The following is a 24993-nucleotide window of genomic DNA, read 5'->3' on the forward strand; positions in this document are numbered from 1 at the left end:
AAATCAGCCCCCCAGTTTTGTTCTTAAAGGCTGTTTTAGTTATTTAGGGTCTCTCGAGATTTCTTAAGACTTTTAGGATGGGATTTTCTATTTCTCCAAAACATGCCAGTAGGATGGCGGTAGGGATTGCATTTAATCTGTAGATTTCTTTGCGTAGCATTGACTTTTTAACAGTAAGTTAAAAACTTAAACTTAAGTTATTTTTAATAATAACTTTTTCTCGGGGCACCTGGGTGGCTCAGTCGTTAAGCGTCTGCCTTCGGCTCAGGTCATGATCACAGGGTCCTGGGATCGAGGCCCGCATTGGGCTCCCTGCTCCGCGGGAAGCCTGCTTCTCCCTCTCCCACTCCCCCTGCTTGTGTTCCCTCTCTCGCTGTGTCTCTCTCTGTCAAATAAATAAATAAAATCTTTAAAAAAATAATAATAATAACTTTTTCTCAATCCATAAGCATGGGATGTGTTTCCACTTATTCCTAATTTCTTTCAGCAATTGTTTTGTAGTTTTCATTGTATAAGTCTTTCACCTCCTTGGTTAAGGTAATTCCAAAGTATCTTAATTTTTTGATGCTATTATAAATGGAATTGTTTTTGTAATTTACTTTTCAGACTGTTCATTGTTACTGTAAAGATGTAACTGAATTTTGTGTTGTTGACTTTGTATCCTGCTATGTTGCTGAATTCATTAATAGCTTTGTGTGTGTGTGTGTAATTTTTAGGGTTTTCTACATTTCATTTCATTTGCAAACAGAGATAATTTTACTTTTTCCTTTTCAATTTGGATGTGTTTTGTTTCTTTTTCTTGCCTAATTGCTCTGGCTCTAACTTCTAGTACCTTGCTGTAGGAGACATATGTAGAAAAATGTTGCTATGGCCAATGTCAGAGAAATTATTGCCTGTGTTCTCTTCTAGGATTTTTATGGTTTCAGGTCTCACATTTAGGTCTTTAATCCATTTTTAATTTATTTTTGTATATGGTGTAAGAAAGTGGTTTGGTTTTATTCTTTTGCATGTAGCTATCTAGTTCTTCCAATATTTGTTGAAAACTTTTTCCCATTGCATATTTTTGCCTCCTTTGTTGAAGATTAATTGACCATATAATTGTGGGTTTCTTTTCTTTTCTTTTTTTTTTTTTTTAAAAGATTTTATTTATTTATTTGACACAGAGAGAGAGAAACAGCGAGAGAGGGAACACAAGCATGGGGGAGTGGGAGAGGGAGAAGCAAACTTCCTGCTGAGCAGGGAGCCTGATACGGGGCTCAATCCCAGTCCCCTGGGATCATGACCTGAGCCGAAGGCAGATGCCTAATGACTGAGCCACCCAGGAGCCCCTGGGGGTTTATTTCTTGGCGCATATCTATACTGTTCCATTGACCTTCATGTCTATTTTTTGTGCCAGTACCATACTATTTTGATCACTACAGCTTTGTAGTATGTCTTGAAATCTGGGATTTAGATACCTCCAGTTTTGTTCTTTTTCAAGATTGCTTTGGCTGTTCGGGATCTTCTGTAGTTTCATACAAATTTTAGGTTTGTTCATTCTAGTTCTGTAAAAAATGCTACTGGTATTTTGATAGGGATTGCATTAAATGTGTAGATTGCTTTGGGTAATAGGGACATTTTTAACAATATTTGTTTTCCTAAACCTGAGCATGGAATATCTTTTGTGTCATCTTCAATTTCTTTTACGAAATGTTTTATAATTTTCAGAGTGTACAGGTCTTTCACATCCTTGGCTAAGTTTATTCCTACGTATTTTATTATTTTTGGTGCAACTGTAAATAGGACTGTTTTCTTAATATCTCTTTCTGCTGCTTCATTATTGGCGTATAGAAATGCAACAGATTTCTGTATATTGATCTTGTATCCTGCAAACTTACTGAATTCATTTGTCAGTTCTAGTAGTTTTTTGGAGGAGTCTTTAAGGTTTTCTATATATGGTATCATCTTATCTGCCAATAGTGAAAGTTCTCCTTCTTCCTTACCAATTTGGATGCCTTTTATTTCTTTTTGTTGTCTGATTGCTGTGGCTAAGACTTATAGTACCATGCTGAATAAAAGTGGTGACAGTGGACATTCCTGTCTTGTTCTTGATCCTAGGGGAAAAGCTCTCAGTTTTTCACCATTGAGTATGATGTTAACTGTGGGTTTTTCACATATGGCCTTTATTATGCTGAGGTATGTTCCCTCTAAACCTCTTCTGTTGAGGGTTTTTATCATGAATGGATATTGTGATGCTTTTTCTGCATCCAATGAAATATGGTTTTTATCCTTTCTCTTGTTGATGTGACGTATCACACTGATTGATTTGTGAATATTGAACTAGTTTTGCAACCCAGGAATAAATTCCACTTAATCACAGTGAATGATTTTTTTAAATGTATTGTTGAATTTGGTTTGCCAGTATTTTATGGAGGATTTTTGCATCTATGCTCATCAGAAATACTGACCTGTAATTTCCTTTTTTGGTAGTACCTTTATCTGGTTTTGGGATCAGGGTAATGCTGGCCTCATAGAATGAATTTGGAAGTTTTCCTTCCTCTTCTATTTTTTTGGAATAGTTTGAGAAAAGTAGTTATTAACTCTTCTTTAAATGTTTGGTGGAATTCACCTGTGAAGCCATCTGGTTTTTTGATTTTTTGATTACCGATTCAATTTCATTGCTAGTAATTGGTCTGTGCAAATTTTCTATTTTTTCCTGATTCAGTTTTTGGAGGTTGTTTCTAGAAATTTATCCATTTCTTCTAGGTTGTCCAATTTGTTGGCATATAATTTTTCATAATATTCTCTTATAAGAGACAAACACTTTTGTATTTCTGTGCTGTTGTTATTTCTCTTTCATTTCTAATTTTGTTTGAGTCCTTTTTTTTTTAGTTTCTATTTTACTTATTTCTGCTCTAATCTATATTTTCCTTTCTTCCACTGATTTCGGGTGCCTTTTTGTTCTTTTTCTAGATGCTTTAGGTATAAGGTTAGGTTATTTGATATTTTTCTTGCTTCTTGTTTGATATATTTCTTACTTCTTGAGGTAGGCCTGTATTGCTGTAATCTTCTCTGTTAGACAACTTTTCTGCATTCCAAGATTTTGGACCATGTGTTTTCATTTTTTTTTAAAGATTTTATTTATTTATTTGACAGAGAGAGAGCGTGAGAGAGCGAGTGAGCACAAGCAGGGGTAGCAGCAGGCAGAGGGAGAGGGAGAAGTAGGCTCCCCACCAAGCAGGGACCCCGACGTGGGCATCAATCCCAGAACCCTGGGATCATGACCTGAGCCAAAGGCAAATGCTTAACTGACTGAGCCACCCAGGTGGCCCTGTGTTTTCATTTTCATTTGTCTTCATGTATTTATTGATTTCCTCTTTGATTTCTTGGTTGACCCATTCATTGTTTAGTAGCAGGTTATTCCACCTCTATGTATTTGTGTTCTTTCCAGATTTTTCCTTGTGGTTGATTTCTAGTTTCATAGTGTTGTGGTCAGAAGAGATGCATGATATGCTTTCAATCTTTTTGAATTTGTTGAGACTTGTTTTATGGCTTAATATGTGATCTCCTCTAGAGAATGTTCCATGTGCACTTGAAAAGAATGTGTATTCATTCCATTGTTTTAGGATGGAATTTTCTAAATATATGTTAGATCCATCTGGTCCAATGTGTCATTCACAGCCACTGTTTCATTGCTGATTTTCTGTTTGAATGATCTATCCATTGATTTAAGTGGGGGTGTTAAAGTCCCCTACTATTATTGTATTACTATCAATTTCTTCCTTTAAGTTTGCTTTATGTATTTTGGTGCATAAATATTTTCAGTTGTTACATTTTCCTATTGGACTGTTGTCCCTTTATTATTATATAGTGTCCTTCTTTTTCTCTTGTAACTCTTTTTGTTTTAAAGTCTATTTTGTCTGATATTAGTATACCACCCCTGCTATCTTTTGGTTATTATTTGCATGGAATATCTTTTTCCATCCTTTCATTTTCAATCTGTTTTTCTCTATGGATCTAAAGTGTCTTTTGTACATAGCATATAGTTGGATCATGTGTTTTTTTTTCCATCTGCCAATCTCTGTTGTTTGACTGGAGAGTTTAATCCATTTACAGTTAAGGTAATTCTTGACAAGGAGGAATTTCTATGGTAGTGCTATTTGTTTCCTATATGCCTTTATAGCTCCCCCACCTTTATTTCTTTCATTATTGTCTTCTTTTGTGTTCAGTTGCTCTTTTTGTAGTGGAATGTTTAAATTCCTTCTCATTTCCTTTTGTGTATATTCTATAGCTATTTTCTTTGTGGTTACCTTGGGACTTATATTTAACACCCAAAAGTTGAAACACTTTAATTTGAATTTACACCAGTGTACCTTCAATGGCATACAAGATCTCTGCTCTTTAAACCTCTGTCCCCACCACTTTTGTTGTTGATGCCACAAAATAACATCTTCATACACTGTGTGCTCAAAAACATAAACTTGTAATTCTTTTTTTTTAAGATTTTATGTATTTATTTGAGAGACAAAGAGAGCACATGAGCAGGGAGAGGTATAGAGGGAGAAGCAGTCTCCCTGCTCAGCAGGGAACCCAATGCAAAGCCCGATCCCAGGACCCCTGGATCATGACCTGAGCCAAAGGCAGATGCTTAACTGACTGAGCCACCCAAGCGTCCCTTATAATTCTTTTAAATCCATTAGTCTCTTAAATTATGCAGAAAACAAGACTTGGAATTACAAACCAGTTACAATAATACTAGCTTTTAGACAAAATTTTTTTCTTCAAACTTACAAATTTACAATCTCTTAAAATGTGTAGGAACCAAAAAGTGCAACTACAAACCACTGTTACAATAATACTAGATTTTATAATTTCCCATGTATTTAGCTTTACTGAGATCTTCCATTCCCCATACAGATTCAAGTTACTGTCTAGTTTCCTTTCATTTCACCTTACAGAACTCCCTAACCATTTCTTGCAAGGTAGGTCTAGTGGTAACAAACTCCTTCACAGCTTTTGTTTACCTGGGAATGTCTTAATTTCTCCCTCACTTTTTTTTTCTGGACTATGATAAAGATTTAATGATTTATAAATCATTTGGCAAAGAGCAAACTGCTCTAGTGTGTTTACAATGTTTATCATAATGTATCAAAAATGAAGAGCTTCACTTGTTTGAGTTTGTTAGGACCATGTGCTTAGGTCAAATTAAGTTAATCTGCTCTCTCTCTCTCTTTTTTAAAAAGATTTTATTTATTTGACAGAGAGAGACACAGCAGCGAGAGAGGGAACACAAGCAGGGGGAGTGGGAGAGGGAGAAGCAGGCTTCCCACTGAGCCAGGAGCCTGAGGTGGGGCTCCATCCCAGGATCCTGGGATCATGACCTGAGCTGAAGGCAGACGCTTAACAACTGAGTCACCCAGGTGCCCCCTCTCTCTCTTTTTTTTACAATAACCTCTCATAAATGTCTTTTACAAATAGCAATGCACACATATGAGGTGTGTGATAGAAAATTAAGAAGTTGGTTGTATTTTCCACACAAATACTGGTTGTAAGGTATCAATGTTTCAAGTGAGAGTTCCTAGGGAACCAAATTTTTAAAAATCATGTTAAGTTTACCAAGTAGAGAAATTTTTCAGTATTTTACTAACCATTCATCTCCACATTCACATTCTATGTATTTTCTCATGGTCAACAAAACTGATTCAAATGATTTAAGTTATCCCACCATTTAAAGAGGAAAGACTCCACAATAATTTGAAACCATGGAATTATCTTAATTTCACCACTTCCTACCTTTACCATAAATTCTTTTAGCTCTTCCTTGGACACATAACAATAGCTCTTAATCCCACTGGGCTCTGGAATCAAAAATACGTTCTTCCTCACAAACAAAACGAATCAATTTCATGTTCCGCCCAGATACCATCTGATTGAGCCTTGTGGTGAATTTGTGTTAGATAATTTCTTCTGGAGGAACCTGTTTCATGGGAATTTCTAATTCAGCCTTTAAATGTCTGTGTGCTGCTCTTCTTACTCCAATTGGCATCATTTTCTTCTAGCTCTCCTGTATTACTTAATGGACGACTACAACAAGTATTGGTAAAACCACCTGGAAAGATAATTTTAGCATTTGAGCATCTGATCTCTGTTGTAGCATGAGCTCATTTTCAGTGTTGAATAAGAAGATCATAAAAACTCAATGCAATAATCCTTTCATTCCGGTGACAATTCTTTTTGGTCTCAGCCCCAATTGTATTGTCATTTTCATCAGTAAGGATACACATCTTTGCCAGGAGTTGAACCTACTGCTCCTTATAGAGGTTGTTGGTGTCTAGCTCAGTTATTGTTATGACCCATCTGATCTGTCCCACAATACTCAACCCTCTCCCTGACTTTGGACAGGCAGTTTTGCCAGATATAGAATTCTTGGTTGTCAAATTTTTTCTTTTAGCACTGAATATATCAGTCCACTGCCTTTTGGCCTCCACAGTTTCTGATGAGAAATCTGCTGAAAATCTTATTAAGAATCCCTTGTATGTGATGATTTGCTCACTGCTCTCAAGATTCTCTGTTTATCCTTTGCAAGTTTGATTATAGTGTGTCTCAGTGTGCATCTCTTTGATTTCTTTTTACTTGGCATTCACTGAGCTTCTTGGATGTTTATATTTACATCTTTCATCAAATTTGAAAGGTTTTCAGCCATTATTTCTTCAAATATTCTCTCTACTTCTTTATTCCTGTTCTCCTCGATTTCCACAATGCCTATGTTGGTGTACTGGATGGTGTCCCATTGGCTTCTTATGCTCTGTTTGGTTTTCTTTAACCTTGTTTCTTTCCTCAGAATTGGTAATTTCTATTATCCTACCTTTAAGTTTGCTGATTCTTTGTTCTGTCTGCTCAAATCTTTTAATCTTTCTTGTGAATTTTTAATTTCAGTTATTGTCATTTTCAGCTCCAGCTTATCTTTTTAGTCCCTTTTAGGTCTTCTCTTTGTTGATATTTCCATTTTGTTCAGACATGGTTTCTTGACTTTCCTCTACATCTTCCTTCAATTCTCTGAGCATCTTTAAGGCAGTTGCTTTAAAGTCTTTGTCTAGTATATCTGCCCTCAGGTCTCTTTCATGGACAGTTTCTGTTTTATCTTTTTCCTTTGAGGGGGCCATATTTTCCTGTTTTTTGGTATGTCTTGTGATCGTTTTGTAGACAACTGGGCATTTGAATCTAATCATGTGGTAACTCTGGAAGTCAGATTCTCTTCCTTCTCCACGGTTTGTTCTTTTTGTTATTGTTATTGTTTATTGTTTTAAGTTGTCTCTGTGCTGAGGATCAGCCTGAGACATAAACTTGGCCTGAGGTGTCATCTCTCAGTCTTTCCCTGGGCATGTGTGGTCATTTTCTAAATATTTTTCCTGTACATGCAGTTGTTTTTAATGTCTGGTTCCCAAAGGGAAAAAGAAAAATGAGGGGAAAGGGAGAAGGCACTGGTCCCTTAAATCCCCTGGAAATCTCTAATCTCTTCAATCAGAGGGGGAGAGGTTTGCAACAACTACTAGGGGCTGGGGAAGTACAACAAGAGATCAGAGCACAGATCCCTGATATTTGGGGGACAGGGTCCTATTTGCTAACCTTGGCTCCCACAGGCTGTGTGCAGGCTGTTTCAGGAATATGTGCATAGCTGCCTGCTATGTGGGGATGGAGGATGGGTAGCTGTTACTGTGCTGAGCACTGAAACTGATTGAAGTTAGCTGCAATTTACCTGTCCAAGTCCTCCCCTAGAAGTTGCAAGCCTTCAACAGACTCCAGAGTTCCAAAATAGTTACATCAGACAGATTCTGCCAGTGCAATTGCTGTTTAGGTGGGGAGACAGATTGCTGGTGTTTCCTAGTCTGCCATCTTCCCAGAATCCTCTATGGGATGGTTTTTAAGCTACAAATGAAATTTCTTTAATTGATATTGAGCTATTCAGGTTACTTTTTTAAAAAAAATCTATTCTTGAATGAGCTTGAATAAGCCTTTCAAGGGATTTGTCTATTCTAATTAGGTTGTCAAATTTATAGGCATAAAGTTATTTATAATATTCCCTTATCTTTTTCATATCAGAATCTATAGTTGTATCACCTCTCTCATACCTGATGATGGTAGTTTGTGTCTTTCCTCTTTTCCCCCGCTTGATAATTTGTCTAGAGGTGTCTCAATTTTGTGATATTCTCAAAGAAACAGGTATTGGTTTATTAATTTTCTCTAATACCTTTGTTTTCTATTTCATTGATATCTGCTCTGATCTTGTTTCCTTCCTTATGCTTGCTTTGTGTTTGCTCCCCTATCCCTAATTTCTTAAGGTAGTAGCTAAAGTCATTGATTTGAGACCTTTCTTTCTTTCTTTCTTCCCTAATATGATATTTAGTGCTATAAAATTCCCCTAAGTACTGCTTTAGTGACATCCCAAAATCTTTGATATATTGTTTTCATCTCCATTCAGCTCAAAATGTTTTCTAGTTTCCATTTGGATTTCTTTTGTGACCCATGGGTTTTTAGAAGTGTGTTATTTCATTTTCATATTTGGGGATCTTCCAGAGATCTTTCTGTTAGTGATTTGTCATTTAATTCTATTGTGGTTGCAGAATGTACTTTGTAGGATTTCAATCCTTTCACTTTTATTGAGATTTCTTTTATGGCCCAGAATATGGTCTATCTTGGTAAATTTCTCTGTGTCCTTGAAAGGAACATGTGTTCTGCTGATGTCTGGTTGAGTGTTATCTTTAAATGTCAACTAGGTCGAATTGGTTGATAGTGTCGTTTAAGTTTTCTACATCCTTAATTATTTTCTGTGTACTTATTCTATCAATTAGTGAGAACTGAAATATCTGACTGTAATTGCAGATTTATCAATTTTTCTTGCAGTTCTGTGTTATTAAGTAAAAAAAAAATTAGGATTATTATTTCCTCTTAGAGAATTGGCTTCTTTATAATTATGAAACGACTTTCTTTATCCCTGGTAATATTCTTTCATCTGAAATCTCTTTTCTCTGATATTACTATAGCCATTTCAGTTTTCTTTTAATTAGTGTTAGAATGGAGTTTTCCACTCTTTTACTTTGAACCTATTAGTGTCTTTATATTTTACTGTGTTTCTTGTAGGCATCATATAATTATAGTTGGGTGTTGCTTAGTTTATCCAATCTGACGGTGTCTGCCCTTTAGTAGGAGTTGTTAGACTACAACTGACCCTTAGGGGCGCCAACCTCCCACGCAGTTGAAAATCCACGTTAACTTTTGACTTCCCCCAAACTTAACTAATACTCTACTGCTGACCAGAAGCCTTACTGGTAACATAAAAAGTTCATCAACACATATGTTGTATGTATTATATACCATATTTACAACAAAGCAAGCTAGAGAAAAGAAAATGTTATGAAGAAAATCATAAGGAAGAGAAAATACATTTACAGAATTGTACTGTATTCATCAAAAAAAAAAAAAATCTGTGTATAAGGGGCCCTGTACGGTTCAAATCTGTGTTGTTCAAGGGTCAACTGTACTTATATTTTATGATTATTGATATGGTTAGATTTAAGTCTGTCATCTTGTTATTTGCTTTCTATTTGCCCCATCTATCCTTTGGTCCCCTTTCCTCTTTTCCTTTCTTCTTTTAAATTAACTGAGTATATTCTGATTCTATTTTATCTTCTTCGCATGCTTATTAGCTGTTTTTTTTGTTTGTTTTTAGTGGCTGTATTAGGGTTTTTTTATATATATATATAAAATCTTTAACTTGTCACAATCTACCTTTAGGTGATATTATACTACTTCATGTATAAGAATCTTACAATAGTCTTCTTCCATTTTTCCCCTCCCTGTCTTTATGATATTGTCATATGTTTTATGTCTTATATACTTGTCATATATTTTACTTCTACATGTTATAAACCCCACAGTATATTCCTATTATTTTTGTTTAAACAGTCAATTATCTTTTAAAGAAGTTTAAATAATAAGAAAAAAACTTATGTAATTGCCCATGTGGCTATCAGTGCCCTGTATTCCTTTGTGTAGATCCATATTTCCATTTGGCATCATTTCCTTCTGCCTGAGGGAATGCCTTTAGCATTCCAGTAGTGAAAGTCTGATGGTGAAATCTTTTAGCTTTTGTATAGTTGAAAATTTCTTTTTTTTTTTTTGGCCTTTGTTTCTGAAAGATATATCTTTGCTAGATATAGAATCCTAGGTTGACAGTTTTTTTTCTTTCAGTACTTTAAAGATGTTGTTCCACTAAATTCCCCTTTGTTGAATTCAATAATGGGAAATCTGCTGTCCTCTTTATTTTTGTTCTTCTGTGGCTGCTTCTAAGATTTTTTTATTATTGGTTTTGAGAAATTTTATTATCACATACCCTGGTGGTGTTTCCTTCATGTTTCTTGTGTTTGGAATTTGTTGAGCTACTTGATAAAATCTGTTTTCATCAAATTTGGAAATTTTTCTATTATTTCTTCAAATATTTTTTCCTGTTCTTCCTCTGTTTTTTCCTTCTAGGATTACAAGTATATCAAGATTCTTTTAAGTTACCCGAAATCTCATTGATATTCTTTCTTTTTAGAATTCCATTTTTTCCCTCTGTGTTTCATTTTAGATCATTTCCACTGTTCTATCTTTAAGTTCACTAACCTTTTCTTCTGCAACATCTAATCTGTTAATCCTTTCCAGTGTATTTTTCCTCCCACGAATTGTAGTTTTCATCTCTTAATATTTATTTTGAGCCCTTTTTATATTTTCCAGGTCTCTACTTCTGAGCGTATGGCATATAATTATAGTAACTGTTTTAATGTCGTCTGCTAATTCTCACATCTGTGTGAATTGTTTCAGTTTCAATCGATTGATTTTTCTCCTCATTATGGGTATGAATACAGACTTTAAATTTTTTGCCACAGAACACCAAATTGCCCTCCAAAAGTTTCATCATTTATCCTATCACTACCAATAGATGAGAGTGTCTGTTTCCCTCCCTATCCTGTCGCCACCAAATTTTGTCAGTCTTTAATCTTTGCCAATTGCACAGGCTAAAGCTATCTTCTACTATAACAGGTATTTATTGAGCACTGACTTCAAGCCTGGTGATGGATGGTAGCAATTCTGTGTTCAAGCAGCCGCAGTAGCTGCCCTCATGGTGCTTATAACCTTGTGGTGTTGACCATGTTTTTATTTGTATTTTCACTGATTATCAGTGACATTGAGCATCTTTTTTTTTTTTTTTTTAAGATTTTACTTATTTGACAGAGAGAGAAATAGTGAGAGAGGGAACACAAGCAGGGGGAGTGAGACAGGGGGAGAAGCAGGCTTCCTGCCAAGCAGAGAGCCTGATTTGGGGCTCGATCCCAGGGCCCTGGGATCATGACCTGAGCTGAAGGCAGACGCTTAACAACTGAACCACCCAGGTGCCCCTACATTGAGCATCTTTTCCCAAGTTTATTGGTCACTTATATTTCTCCTTTGGTATACTGCTACTAATGTTCACTGGATTGTTTGGATTTTTCATTCCTTTGTAAAAGCTATATATTTACTAAGGATAGATACCCACTTTCACCTTTTTTTTTTTTTTGAGAGAGAGCATGCGCAGAAGTGAGGGGAGAAGCAGAGGGAGAGAGAGAATCCCAAGCAGACTTCCCACCACTAAGCGTAGAGCCCTATGTGGGGCTTGATCCCACAACCCATGAGAACATGACCTGAGCCTAAATCAAGAGTCAGATTGCTTAACCAGCCGAGCCACCCAGGCCCCCTCACTTTCATCTTTCAAATAAAAAAAGTTTGTGGTACAAAGACATTTCCTTTAAAATAAACTAACATTTGTACATAATTTCTTCAAAGAAATTATTTACATGTTACTCAAGTACTCTTTCTCTACATTAAAAATAAATAGGAATTGGTTCTGGTTTAAAAACAATGCCCTTAAAGGCAAATATTTTTGAATACAAAAATACGAAATACATATATGAATACTTTAGGTATACATAAATACATAAATACTTTCATATATATCTGACATCAACATATAAATGACCTACATTCTTTAGAAATAATTATGCAGATTCCAAATGCCATTTTACTCTCTAATAATGAAAGAGAAAGTCAAAGAGATGGAACATTTCCAGATTAAATATTCCCAGCTGATTAAATATCTCCGGCAAAGCCATGCCATCTGTACTGGAAATGCCCTATATGCAAGATTGTTAATTTGTAATTGTCTAAGATCTATTCAAAGGAGAAAATGTCCAAATTCCCATTATAGCATGTTTGCTTACCCACTGAAGAACAGCAAGAACTCTCATGCACATGCACAAGAGTAACAAGGCACATGCTACCTATTCATCTGGCTGTGCAGGTAAATGCTTCCTGGGAGCATCAGGAAGAATGCCCTGAGACACAGTTTCTAGAAAGTGCCCAGGGTCTTTTTAACCTTCATGGGCAACATGTGGCAGGGGATGGTGGAGCCTGAGAAATCTTCAACTTTATGGCCAGGGATAGGACTTGTCCACATGTCACAGGGCTAAGGGGTGTTAGCTCTCCGAACATGATGGAGGAATGCATGCCACCAGTTACGCTGTGAATTCGTAAACTGAACAGTTTTAATAATGGTGATGATGACAACAACCAGGAGAACCCCACAAGGCCCAATCCATCCATCTGTCCATTGCGCCTGGCACCCGACTGACCTGTTTGATGTAGGTGGTCTCTGGCCACCTCAAACAAGCGCAGGTGCATGTTGGTGATCGGATTGAAGGAGCCACAGGCCAGGAGCACCACTGGGATTTGGCTCTTCATCTTGTCAGGCACATCCACACCCGCGGCAGTGGCCACCCTGCCTTCGTGGGGACAAAAACTGATGTTAGAGAGTTGGCACAAGACAAACAGTCCAGATCAGTGTCCCTAAAGCATACAGGGGCTATTACTTCTCATTTGTAAGGTGACTGAGGGGGCAGTAATAACATTTTTGGAGGGTTTACCATGGGCCAGGACCTGTGCTCAACACTATGTCACGGTATACCCCTTGTCTCCTCAAATCCTTTCCACAACCCTGAGTGGTCACCTATCCAGCTCAGGGACCTTAGAAGCTGCACGACTGGAACCCAGACAGCCTGATTCAGAGACCATGTTCTTCTTGTAAGCTCTATACCCTCCCTGGGCTCTGATGGGTCACCTTGGAATCAAAAGGGGGTTAAGACCCCTATATGTCATCTCTGATAGTCCAAGTGAAGCTCACTAGGTCCCAGAGTAGACTGGTACTTCTTAAAAAACTTATTTAAAAATACTTTCAGATTTTCAAGTAGAGTTGCAAAATTTGAACAAACAATGCCTATACACCCTTTACCCACATTCCCCAAATGTTAACATCTTACCACATTTGCTTTAACACTCATTCTCTTTCTCTACACAACACACACAGGTTTGTACCTATAATTTTTTTTCTAAAATGTTTAAGGGTAAGTTGTAGAGGTAATACCTCTTTACCTCTAAATACTTCAGTAGGTTTTCTAAGAACAAAAGCATTTTCTTATATAACTGCAGAGCAATGATTAAAATCAGGAAATTAAAATTGTTACAGGATGAGTAATCTACAGATCTTTTCTTTTTTTTTTTTTTAAGATTTTATTTATTTATTTGACAGAGAGAGAGAGAGAGAGACAATGAGAGAGGGAACACAAGCAGGGAGTGGGAGAGGGAGAGGGAAAAGAAGGCTTCCCGCGGAGCAGGGAGCCCGATGCGGGGCTGGATCCCAGGACCCTGGGATCATGACCTGAGCCAAGGGCAGATGCTTAATGGCTGAGCCACCCAGGTACCCCAGATCTTTTCTGCTTTTACCTATTGTCCTTTATCTAGGCCTGAAGCATTTTGAGGGTTCCGCCCACCCTCCTGTCTCCACCATCTGGGGATTTCAGGGCCAGGGTGAGGTTGAAGGAAAGCAGAACACAGCCTGGGCTCCAGGGCACACTGGCAGACATGGCTCTCCTGCCTCCAAGATGCTGTCTCCTGGAGTGTCGGGCTCCACTGGAGTTAGGCTTTGGTTCGACTCCTAGTTTTACCTTTCACTGGCTGTGTGACGTAGGGCAAATCACAGTTCCTCTCTGAGCTGCAATTTCCTCATATGCAAGATGGGGATAATATTACTTCCGCTTACTGGGTTGTTGAGAGGCTAAATGAGCTATGTATGAGCAGTCTGATGTACAAGAAGCGTTTAATGAACTGCTGTGGCTTGGTGATGATCATGCCAATAATGAAATGGGTGCTGCAGCTGCTGACCAGGACAAGGGAGGAGGAGAGAGGAGGTGGTTCCCAGTGATCCTCACCTCCTAGTACTCACCTGCAGTCCCTCCCCTTGAGTGAGGGCTGGGCCTAGTAACTTGCTTCTACTAAACAGAATACAGCAAAAGAGTGGGATTTCACTTCAGAGAGGTTACAAAAAGTCTCTGGCTTCCCTCTTGCTCTCTCGCTTTCTCACTCTGATGAAGCCAGCTGTCCTGTTGTGAGTTGCCTCACAGGGAGACCCCTGGGGCAAGGAACTGAAGGGGACCTCTGGAGCCAAGAGCCCGTGAAGAATTAAATCCTGTCAGCAAGCACGTTAGTGAATGTGGAAGTGGGTCATTCCCCAGTCAAGTCTTCAGATGAGACTGCAGGCCCGTGAACATCTCGACTGCAGCCTTGTGAGAGACTCTAAGCCAGAAGACCCACTTAAGCTACTTCTATATTCCCACCCCACCTGCTAAATTTTGGGTTAATTTGTTAAGTAGCAAGAGGTAACTAATACAGTGACCAACAGGAAAAATGCATTCACTTCCTTCCTTTCATTCTTGCTATGGTGGCTTTGGCTGTAATTCTGCAGTTGCCGGGGTAACATGGAGAGTTCTTGGTCACTGGAACCTGGAACTCTCTTTGTATCCAAGGAAACTATTGTAATCTGGTCTTTGTTGTCTGCTTCTCCAGATCCAATGTAGCTGCCTACTTACAGACTTTGTCACGCAAGAAACAAATACCCTCTATTTGTTGAAGCCATCGAAGTTAGGCTGCTGGGACTTGTACTCAATTGCTGCAAATGCTGGGACTTATATCCAACTACTGCCTGACTCAAACTTCAGCAACAGTGGAGTTCCTGTCTGTGGCTTCTTTGTGAGCTCCTCATGGCTTCTGGCTTCAAGCTTTTGTATATGTTATTTCAGTTTCCTCCAACTGGAATACCCCCGGCATGCCCCAATCTGTTACGATTTAACTCAGGTGATCACATTATTTGTGACTTCAATCATTATTTCTTGACTGAATCAGTTAGAGATGCCTTTGGCTACAAGTCCCAGAAGCCTAAAACTTTAGTGGCTTAAATACACAGAGGTTATTTGTTTCTCACATGACAAGAAGTCTAAGGAGGCAGCTGATAGGTCACTGGCTCAACAAGGACCTGCAAATCTCTCAGCTTTTCCCTCATGGCCACAAGATTGCTGCTGTGGCTATAGCCATCATGAATTATGATCAAGGCAAAAAGGAGCAAAGAGCTACACTAGACTGGTTGTCCCTCTTAATCAAAAACAGAAGAGCTTTTTCAGAACCACCCTGTAGATTTTGCTTCTTATTGGCCAGAACTACATCACATGGCCCCTCTAGCTGCCAGAGAGGCTGGAAAAGCAAGTATTTAGCTGTACAGCCTCCCGAGTGGGAACCAGCAAGGAAAAGGGAATTGGAAATGGGATTAGTGAATGCACAGCATCTGCCACAGAGTTGGGGATACAACTGCCACAGAACTGGCTGCCGGGCTGGCTTTTCTGACAGCTAGCTTGGGTCAGCTGATCTATGATCTACCTTCAGTAAACCATAGACAACATTCTATTGGAAAAACCTGCTCTTGTGCCTTTCCCACCCACCAGACGACAGGACAGGAGTGGTGTTTCCTTCATCTCTGGCTCCCAGCTTTAAGCACAGCGCCTGGACCAGAATGGGGCTCAGTGAAGATTGAAAAGGGTGGCGGCTAGCTGCAGAGGGGACCTGTGTCCTGGCAGGGGGAAGGCCTAATGCACTTCCTAAGGTCGAGAAGTTGTTCTGGATGTATTCCGAGGTATAGCATGCAGATAAAAAAAAAAAAAACAACTCTCAATCTAGGCGGGCTATGGTTTCTTCAAGCTTCCTTTAAGGCAGCAGGAACACCCCCGACTGCGAGAGAAGAAAGCGGTCTGCAAGCTACCGCTGCTAGCTTTTTCCCGGGGAGGCTGGCTGGTTTAATGAGATATTATCTGCAGAGTGTGCTTAGCTACTCACAAGAGCAGCCTTGTGATGAGTTATCTGATGAGGCCGGCTGTTGTTAGAACTTTGAAAGGCTCCTTAATAGTTGTGATTTCGTTTTGACAAAATACAGTGTTTTTTTTGAGCTGTTAAGACATGTAACTGCAGCATCTCAGGTAACCTGGGGTTTTGATTCTTTTTTTCTAAAGTTCCCCAGAAACTGTAAATTAGATAATTTGTTTGAATGGAGGCATCAACAGCAATGAAGGGTGATGTCGGGGAGAAGCATAACTGACATTTAATGTGTCTGTCTTTTCGTTCCTTGCCAGGAGCCCACTGAGCCACCCTGCTCCAGAGTGACTGAGCCTGTCGCGGCCGCAGCTGGGGCAGGAAGAGGCAGTGAGTGCCCGTTCCCAGGCTCAGGAACGAAGCTGGTGCTCCTGCCTCACTTGTATACCCTAACTTGCCTCAACTAAACACCCCCCCCCCAAGCCCAAACCCAGAGAAATAGTGACAGCCTTAGAATGGACTCACTCCAGGGGCCACGGGGTGAATAAACCAGGCTCTGATTTGAGTGCAGGTCTCATCAGACACGAGGGCAGATGCATGCCATAAAAGTGACTCATCTGCCCTGCCATCTAGTCCTATCTAGTGAGACGAAGCAAGTGCGGGAGGCTGTGGCTGTTGGGAAAGGCTTCTCATCAACAAGCATTTAATGGGGGGCCACAGAGCAATAATTGCTGCTGAAGGACTTAACAAGCTGAGAAGGAGGCATACGTGACCTTCTTGGAATTTCTCATTAAACTGGAGAGACAAGGCAAACAGATTCCACCTGGGGCCCCAGCCCCTCTCCAGATATATACCGCCTCCTGCTTCACAGCCACCCCGACAGCATGTCACCCCACTCTTCAAAGGCAACGCGCTGCTTCCCTTCTCCTGGCTTCTGCAAATGCTGTTCCGGCTACCCAAAACACCCTCCTCACCCCCGCCTTCAAGGTTTTCTCCTTGGTGTTTACCCAATGCCTCCTCCCCCACCGAGCTCCATGTACCCGGGACCCGTTTTATCACTTTCTACTTCAGCCGCCACAGAGCTGCCACTGCTTCGCTCCCATGATGCTCTTCCCCAAGCAGAAGGTGAACTCCTGTGGGGTGGTTTCTCATTCACGTCGGTGCCCTCAGCTCCTGCACTGTGCTGGGCAAGGAAATGTGGAGGACGAATGAAAGAATGAGTGACGGTCTCCAGCCGAGCATCGTCCTTTCCAGATAGCTACCTCATCTCTTTGGTTCTGTCCCAAACAGTCATGGACTGGGCCTTCCACAGATATAAACTGACCTTTCTGGCTTCCAAGAGGCACTTCAGACCCCTTGCCAAGACCCCACGCCACTTCAGACTGACATCAAACAAGACAGCCCTGCCCCGGTGCGCCATCGTCCGTGGCAGGATCCCATCAGCAGGGAAACGCTGACTTCCTGCCCACTGACGCCAAGGGCATCCCTCTGCTCTGGAGAGTTGGAGGTTACCAGCTGCCTGCTCTGACAGGCAGAGGCTCTGCAGATGTGAATAAATTCGGGATCCTGACGTGGGGAGGTTAGCCTGGATTATCCAGGTGGACCCAGTTTTATCGTGAGGGTCCAAAGAAGGAGAAGAAAGGAGGGGGTCAGATACGGAAAGATGGAAGGGCCCAAGTGACCATCAGGAGGGAAGATGCCACGCTGCTGACTTTGACAGAGGATGGGGCTGTGAACCAAGCTGGGCAAGTGGCCTCCAGGAGCTGGAAGTGGCAAGAGGAAACAGATTCTCCCCTAGAGCCTTCAGAGGGAATGCGGCCCTGCGGACTCCTTGGTTTTAGACTTCTGACTACTAGAACGGTAGAAAATAAAATAATGTTGTTTTCAACTAGTAATTCATGGCAATTTGTCCTAGCAGCCATAGGAAACAAGTACACTCACCTATGTGGGGGCAGGCTCTCTACAGTGACCTCAAGCCAGGGCAGGAAAGGTGAAGGAACTGAGCCAGTGATGAGGGTACTGAAGGGTGTGTCGGGCAGAGGGAGCAGTGTGGTGAAGGCCCAGAAACCACCACAAGGGGGGGTGATAGGCTAAAAGCACATCGATGTGGCTGTGTGTGGGTGACTCAGGATCCAGGCTGCAGAGGGTGTAAGGATCCTGCAGCCCCTAGGGGGTCTCTGGAGACTTGATTTTATTCCACGGCCAATGAGGAACCTCTGAAGGATTTTACACGGGGGTGTAACTTACTCATATTTCTGTTTCAGAAATAGCACCCAAGGCGGCTACTGCCAGGACCCCACTGGCTGGGGAAGGGCAGGCATTTCCCCAACTTCCCCGAGGATGGCATTTCCTGCTGCCTGCATTTCACTTCAATCACTGGGTAATGTGATGCTGGCCAATGCCCCGCATGCACCAGATTCTAACTAAGTGTGCACCCTTTGGCCCATTTGTCACAGGCCGTCGCAGAGACACAGAAAGGAAAGGCGAGCCAGGAAGGTTAAGTGCCGTCACTGCAGATGTAATGTGCTAATGCTCATCGCTTGGGAGGCAGTCAATTTACCTTTCCCTGCGGTGAGCGCCTCTAACAGGACCTGGCCCAGGAAAGTGGCTGAAAACATCCTTGTTTATTATAGACATAAAGCAGATGGCTTCAGGCAGAATGGAAATGGATTCTCCAAACATCTTTCACTACACAGACCTCTTGACCGGACTCCTCATCTTAAAGAAAACAAGAGATGTGGTTTGTATTTCTGGGGCTGATGAGCACATTTTTCAGGACCTAGGGAAATCATTTCCATCTGCACGAGTATGTCAACTTCTCCAGGGCAATCAACCTTCACGCGAACTCGGGGCACTTTTTCTTTTCAACTTTGTTGGATTCACCCGCTGTTGCTATGGGCACACGGTGCTGCTAGGAACAAAAGCAGAGCGAGCCTTCTTTTTGTCAGCGTGAGGATCCTCTGCCAGCCACCTCTCCACGGAAACAAACATGCCAATTAAGCCCTCATTCTAATTATGAGACTCCCAGGAAAGCAGGCAGCCTGGCTCTTCAGTTTTGCGAACTTTCAAAAGATCTGAAGGAGGAACGAGGCGTGGAATGAGGTCCCCTGTAGCCACACTCAGGAGCTGGAATGCATTCCGACTGGTGCAGGAAAGTGCAAGGGAGTCACAGCTCCTGGGTTTGCTGAGTGCAAGGCTAGGCCCTACTTTACACACATCAGTGCTGATTCTTTAAAGCTGCCTGGAAGGAAAGGATCCGTGCCTGCATTCTGGTCAAGAGCCCAGTCAACTTCTCTGAGCCTCAGTGAGCCACATGGAAGATGGAGATACATCACAAACCTCCTAGGGCTGTCATGAGGGTTACCGGAGTTGACCCACCTAGCACGGTACTTGGCCCCTAGGGGGTTCTCCAGAAGTATTAGCTCCTCTTTCTTTTCATTATGCTTAAAGCAGAACTCACCATCCCCACCTCCACCTGCTTGTTCACTGTTTTTGCAGTCCCCCATGATCAAAACCTGACAGCCCTTAGGGCCATTTCGGCACCCAGCTGCCTGGTAGGCATCTCCTTGCAGACCAGCCTGGCCTGGGAGATGTTCCCACAGCAGGGCGCTCCCAAGGGAAGGCCACCCCCACCCACCACCGCTCTAGTCTTCCACCTCGCTCCACCTCTAACAACTCAGCTCTGAGCATCACTTGTCCCTGCACTTAAGACTCGATCGCGAGAAACAGGTAGTGTAATGTCATGCTGGTAGAAATAACATCTGATGCCAAATAAATATGCTCCAGATCACAGCTGACTTGCCACTGTGGAACAAAGAAGGTAGAAGAGGCGGGGGAGACGGTGAGAAGTGCCTGGCGTCTCCTGTGAGGAGTGCCGAGTAGCAGATAATTAAAATCACAACCTACCAGCAACTGCGCTAGTGCCTTAGACGTACAGGCCTAAAGAAAACCTGGCCCCTGTGCTCCAGAAGGGTACAGTCTGGCAGCAAGAACAAACCACTAGGACCCCAGGTGGGACTAAGTGCTGGGAACCTCCCAATATCCATTTCTGCCTTTCTCTGTAGTAACAGAGTCTCTGTCTTTCGCTGGCAGGTTACTACATTCCGCAGTCTCTGCAGCAGGGGAAGGCCATCCACGTGCCTAAGGTCTGGCCAAAGATCTTTGAACAGAAGTGCTGCGCCATACTTCCAGAACCTTCTTGAAATGCGAAAGGCCTGCCCTTCTCTGCTGCACTCCTGTCCAGAAGGTGATGGCTGGAATATGGTAGCTATACTGGACCAACTCCCAGTTTGACAGAGAATAAGCCAAGAAAAAGCCAGGATCTTAATGACCCTGAAGCTGCCATATCAGCCCCAGACTGCCTAGTTCAGGCTTCTTTTTCCTGGGGGAGAAATAATCTAAGTCACCATTATTTTCTATTTTTCTGTTATATGCAGTCAAACCTAATTCTAACTGATACCTAATGAATGTTTATTGAACTAGTGTATAAAGAAATGAAAAAGTGTGTAAACTTTTACAAGTTTCTACTGCCCCAGTTAAACCTATTTTATATGCAGAAACTCAAATGGATATTGTTTGAAAGGGAAAATACACCTAAGGAAAAAAAAATCTATTATAACTTAATTTTTTATACGAATTTTTCATGGGAGGAAAAATCCTTACTCAGGACTCTAGAAGGCTGAAATGTGTAGCAGTGAATCTGCTTTTCTGTAGATCACAAAAACCAGACTCTGCCCTATCTCCTTCCCCCCAAAACGGATTCATTATGGCGTGCTGTGGCACTCGGCTTTGAGTGGGCATTTGCCATATGGCTTGGCAGTTTAATGGTTTTCTGATACTTGACAAAAACGAAGTACAATCATTTTGTAAGGAGTTTGCATTCCTAGATGGGTCTTTTCCAAATAACAGCTGTGCCTCAAAATTGAGTTACTCAAATTGCAATTTGTGGACACAATACTCAAACATTTACAAGTGAGCAAAACCTCGAATCACTTGGGCTATTTCCAGGCTTCAGAGTTTATGAAGTTTTTAGCAATGTTATGAGTGTGCAGCTGTCAACAGACTCAAGCCAAAGTCTCCAAACCACCAGACCTGGCAGGCAGGAGAGATGTCCTACTTAGCAGCAGGCCATGTGCAGCTGACCGCAAACCCTCCGGAGAGAAAGAACACAAGGGAAGTAAGCCTCACACTAAAGCCCGCAGACCAAATCCCTGTGCCTCTCTCTCTCCGCCCTTCCACACTGTACCAATGACACCAAATCTACGGCTCGAGCCCTGACCTTGCTTATGGGCCCCTATAGGTCCAGGGACGTCCACCTGGCATTGGCTTGGTAACAAGCCACGTAAACATGGATTCAAAGCCGACTAGCAAGACTTCCAAACTGAGTGACCTTGAGTTTTATCAGTCGGGAGAGTCCAGATGAGGTACATTACCATCCCCAAATCTCAAGAGCTTAAAACAATAAAGGTTTGTTTCATGTTCCTATTACATGTGCACTCCATGCTGGTTAGGGCTCTGTCCTGTATCATGTTTTTCCCTCAATCCAGGACTCAAGCCGGTGGAGCAGTCACTACCTGGAATATGGTCAGTCTGTAGCAGAGGGGAAAAAAAGGGCTCTAGAAGGTCCCTCACCAGCAACTGTATTGTATGGTTGGCTCACACGGGCACGTGTCACTTCCAACAACCCCACCCAACTTCAGCGAGTTAGAAAATACAATCCAACTCTAGCTCTCCACCTTCAGGACACAGAAATATTTGGTCAATAGTCTTGTGTCTACTATGGTCAATCAACCACTCGAGCCTCAGTGACCCATCTGGAAAATGGAGGTAACTACACCTCCTCAGATTGTTATAAAGGTCAATCAGAATGGACCCATGCAGAGTACTTAGAACGGTGCCTGGTTCACAGGAGGTTCTCCAGAAATACCAGCTCTTTTCCTTGCCTTCAAAACAGAAATCTCAATCTCCCACATCTTCTTCCGGCTGCCCAAACCCCTTGTCTTAAAAAGATTCCACTGTTTTTCTAGTCCCTTTCAATCAAAACATGCCCGTTAGCTATGACCTCTCTTCATCCCTCATCATGTCCTCCCAATACAATGAACCTCCAAGCACGGCCAATATTCCCCACATGAGGTCTTCACTTTCCATCACTACTGAGACCCATCCTACTATCGGATTTTATTATCTTCTGGTATAAGTTAGGATTTTTAAAAAATTGCAGGCAAGAGAAATGAGCTCTGGTCATCCTAGTTCCCCTCCCCACTAAAGGTACAGCAGCACAGGAGCCTGGAATCATGGGAAGGCCACCATTATGCCATCACATAGAGTAAAGGAAGAGCTGAATATGAGGTCTCAGGGTGGACAAGGGACAGGGCAGTGCAGTCTCAGCCTGGACAGAGTCCCATGGTACAGACATGGTCAGCGGGGCTCACACCAATGCACAATGTTGTTCTGAGAGAGGGGCCGTTGATGTGGGCTGGACAGACCCATTCCCACCCCCACTGATAGCTTCCACACTTGGTGAGATAAACTCTGGAATCCTCTCCCTCCCACCACTTCGGCCCCAATCCAATCTCTTCTCGATATGCTAAACAGATGAACAGTCCTAAAGTTTGGGTTAAGTCACTGAAACTACTGTGATAAACTACTCAGTGTCTGCCACGCACCAAGCACTGTTTAAAACCTGGGCCTTTATGCCAAGCCAGTGATAAAATCTTCAGCAATCTGTTCTCCACTGGCATTTAGTTGCTCAGCCATGCCCTTCATCTGGCATTAGAACTTTGGAGATTTTAGCCCCACTCTACCTCTCCTAATGGTCTCCCGACCTCCCTCTCTATTCCCTACATATGCTCTGTATCCTCCCCAAGCTCAGACCACTTGCTGTTCTGGACGGGTCTTCTGAGTGGTCCTGCTTCTTGGGCTTCTGTTTATGCCACTTCCTAGAGCCAGGTGGTCTCTTTCATGTCAGCTGTCCCACAAGCTTCCCCCGGTAGCCCACCGAGAAGTCACTGTTCCATCCTCTGACCTCTTAAAGGTGACACTCTGGGTACTATTGAGTCCCTACTCTTTGCTTGCCTAACAGATTATGAATCCCTGAGGGCAGGGATCCCATGGGGTCTAACGTAGAGTGGAACGCAAATAAGGACTATTCACCTTACTCGCTGGGGGACAAGGTAAAAGTGAAAAGTAGATCAAAATGAGAGCCAGAAAGCACTGGTCACCCCCTGGCATGGTCTAGGCCGTAGTACCTCTATTCTTGTTTCCAATGCCCAACACTTCCTGGCTTTTCCTGATGCAAATTTCTGTCTCCCAATCTGGGGCGTCAGCTCTCTTCTGGACTTGAATTTTGCTCTCACCCCATCAATTCTGTCTGCTGCCTTGGCTGGGCTGCACCCAGGGTCCTGATTTGCACCTTAGAGGCATCATTTGATTCCTCTGTCCATTCCCTGCCTCTGCCCCTGCCGAATCCAGAGTACATGTCCGGGGCCCTGCTCCAGTCCAGCAGCAGGCAATGAGCCACAGTGACTGTTGGGAAAAGCAGTCCCACACCCTCTACAGACCTGGGAGATTCCCTGTATGGCAGAGAAACGCAGAGCTGTCCATAATGATGGCAGGGGATGGCACCATGGCCCTTCTAGTGCTCAAAGAACAAAACTGGCAGCCATCTGGGCTCTTCTCGCTCTCTCTCCTTGACAGCCTGTCAGTTCCACCTTTGCAGTATCTTTATTATCCATCCGTCTCTCAAACACTGGAGTCCTGGCTTGGATTGGGGTTCATTATTTCTCAGGTGGACCCGAGTGAACTCTTACCTGTCCCCAGTGTCACCTCCTTGGCCCATCTCTGGAAGCTACCCAAGGCATCTTTTAGCACGCACATATGGTTTCCTGCTTCCCCTGTCACCCATATGCATTGTGGGTAATGAAACTCCTCAGTGTGGCATCCATGCGCTTTACAGTCTGGCCATGGCCTGTTTCATCAGCCTCATCACTTCCTTCCAACCCCCTCCCCGGGTCTGCTCCATCTAACTGCTTTCCATTCCATCCTAAGTCCCCTTGGATGGAATTTTAGGACCAGCCCTGAAATCAAATACAAAAATTCTAACAAAGAAGGCAACTTTGTTTAGCTTGCTTGTTCATTCACTAAAAAAGAAAATAAGCTGCCACTGCCATCAAGTTTGTCACGGCAATAGGAGCTGACAGGAAGATACCAAAACGCCTGGAAAGGTGGGAAGCTGGCCAGGCTCTCCATGAAGGCAGAAGAGACCAGTGGAGGCCCAGTGAGCCACAGCAGGGGACATATAGGCAGGAGCCTTGCTGCTCAAGGATAGGCATTCACTTGGGAATTTCACTGGGTACAACACAACCAAGTCCAGAGCAATCCTTTCCCATTTCATGTAATAGAATTTCCTCCAGAAATTATAAGCCAAGCAGCTCATCTTCCCTTCTTTATTGAGCTATAAGCAGACTGCCATAGTCATGAACAGATAACTGCAAATCTGGGCAGTGATCTATGAAATCAGAACAGACCTGGGTTTGGGGATGTGATTAATTAAAATTTTTAACCAGGTTCATCCCACGTATATTTAATGTCATGCATAAGTGCTTTTGTGCTGGCTGGAAATTAGGCCCAAAGAGTGGACAGTTCACAGAAACACCTGCAGTCCCTGTGATTCTTAAACCTTATTTTGTTTCTTCTCTCAGTCACTGCTTCAGAATCCACTAGCAGGAGTGGCAGATCATTCCCAGCCTATGTCCC

General features: G+C 42.2%; 1 protein-coding gene across 5 annotated transcripts in view; it reads right to left on the reverse strand.

The window, feature by feature from the left end:
* NMNAT3 (nicotinamide nucleotide adenylyltransferase 3) overlaps positions 1-24993 on the reverse strand; it is a 116045-nt gene that overhangs the window by 51582 nt on the left and 39470 nt on the right. For 4 of the 5 annotated variants that reach the window (XM_034995871.1, XM_034995864.1, XM_034995856.1 and 1 more), the window contains exon 2: positions 12684-12833. In XM_034995871.1, the coding sequence (XP_034851762.1) occupies positions 12684-12792 (109 nt within the window). In that variant the 5' untranslated portion in view covers positions 12793-12833. The remainder of the gene's footprint in view (positions 1-12683; positions 12834-24993) is intronic. The other variant, XM_034995845.1, reaches the window with a different exon arrangement.

The sequence above is a fragment of the Mirounga leonina genome, unplaced genomic scaffold (genome assembly GCF_011800145.1).
Source record: "Mirounga leonina isolate KUSES-001 unplaced genomic scaffold, KU_Mleo_1.0 Mir_115, whole genome shotgun sequence".
Classification (NCBI taxonomy): Eukaryota; Metazoa; Chordata; class Mammalia; order Carnivora; family Phocidae; genus Mirounga; species Mirounga leonina.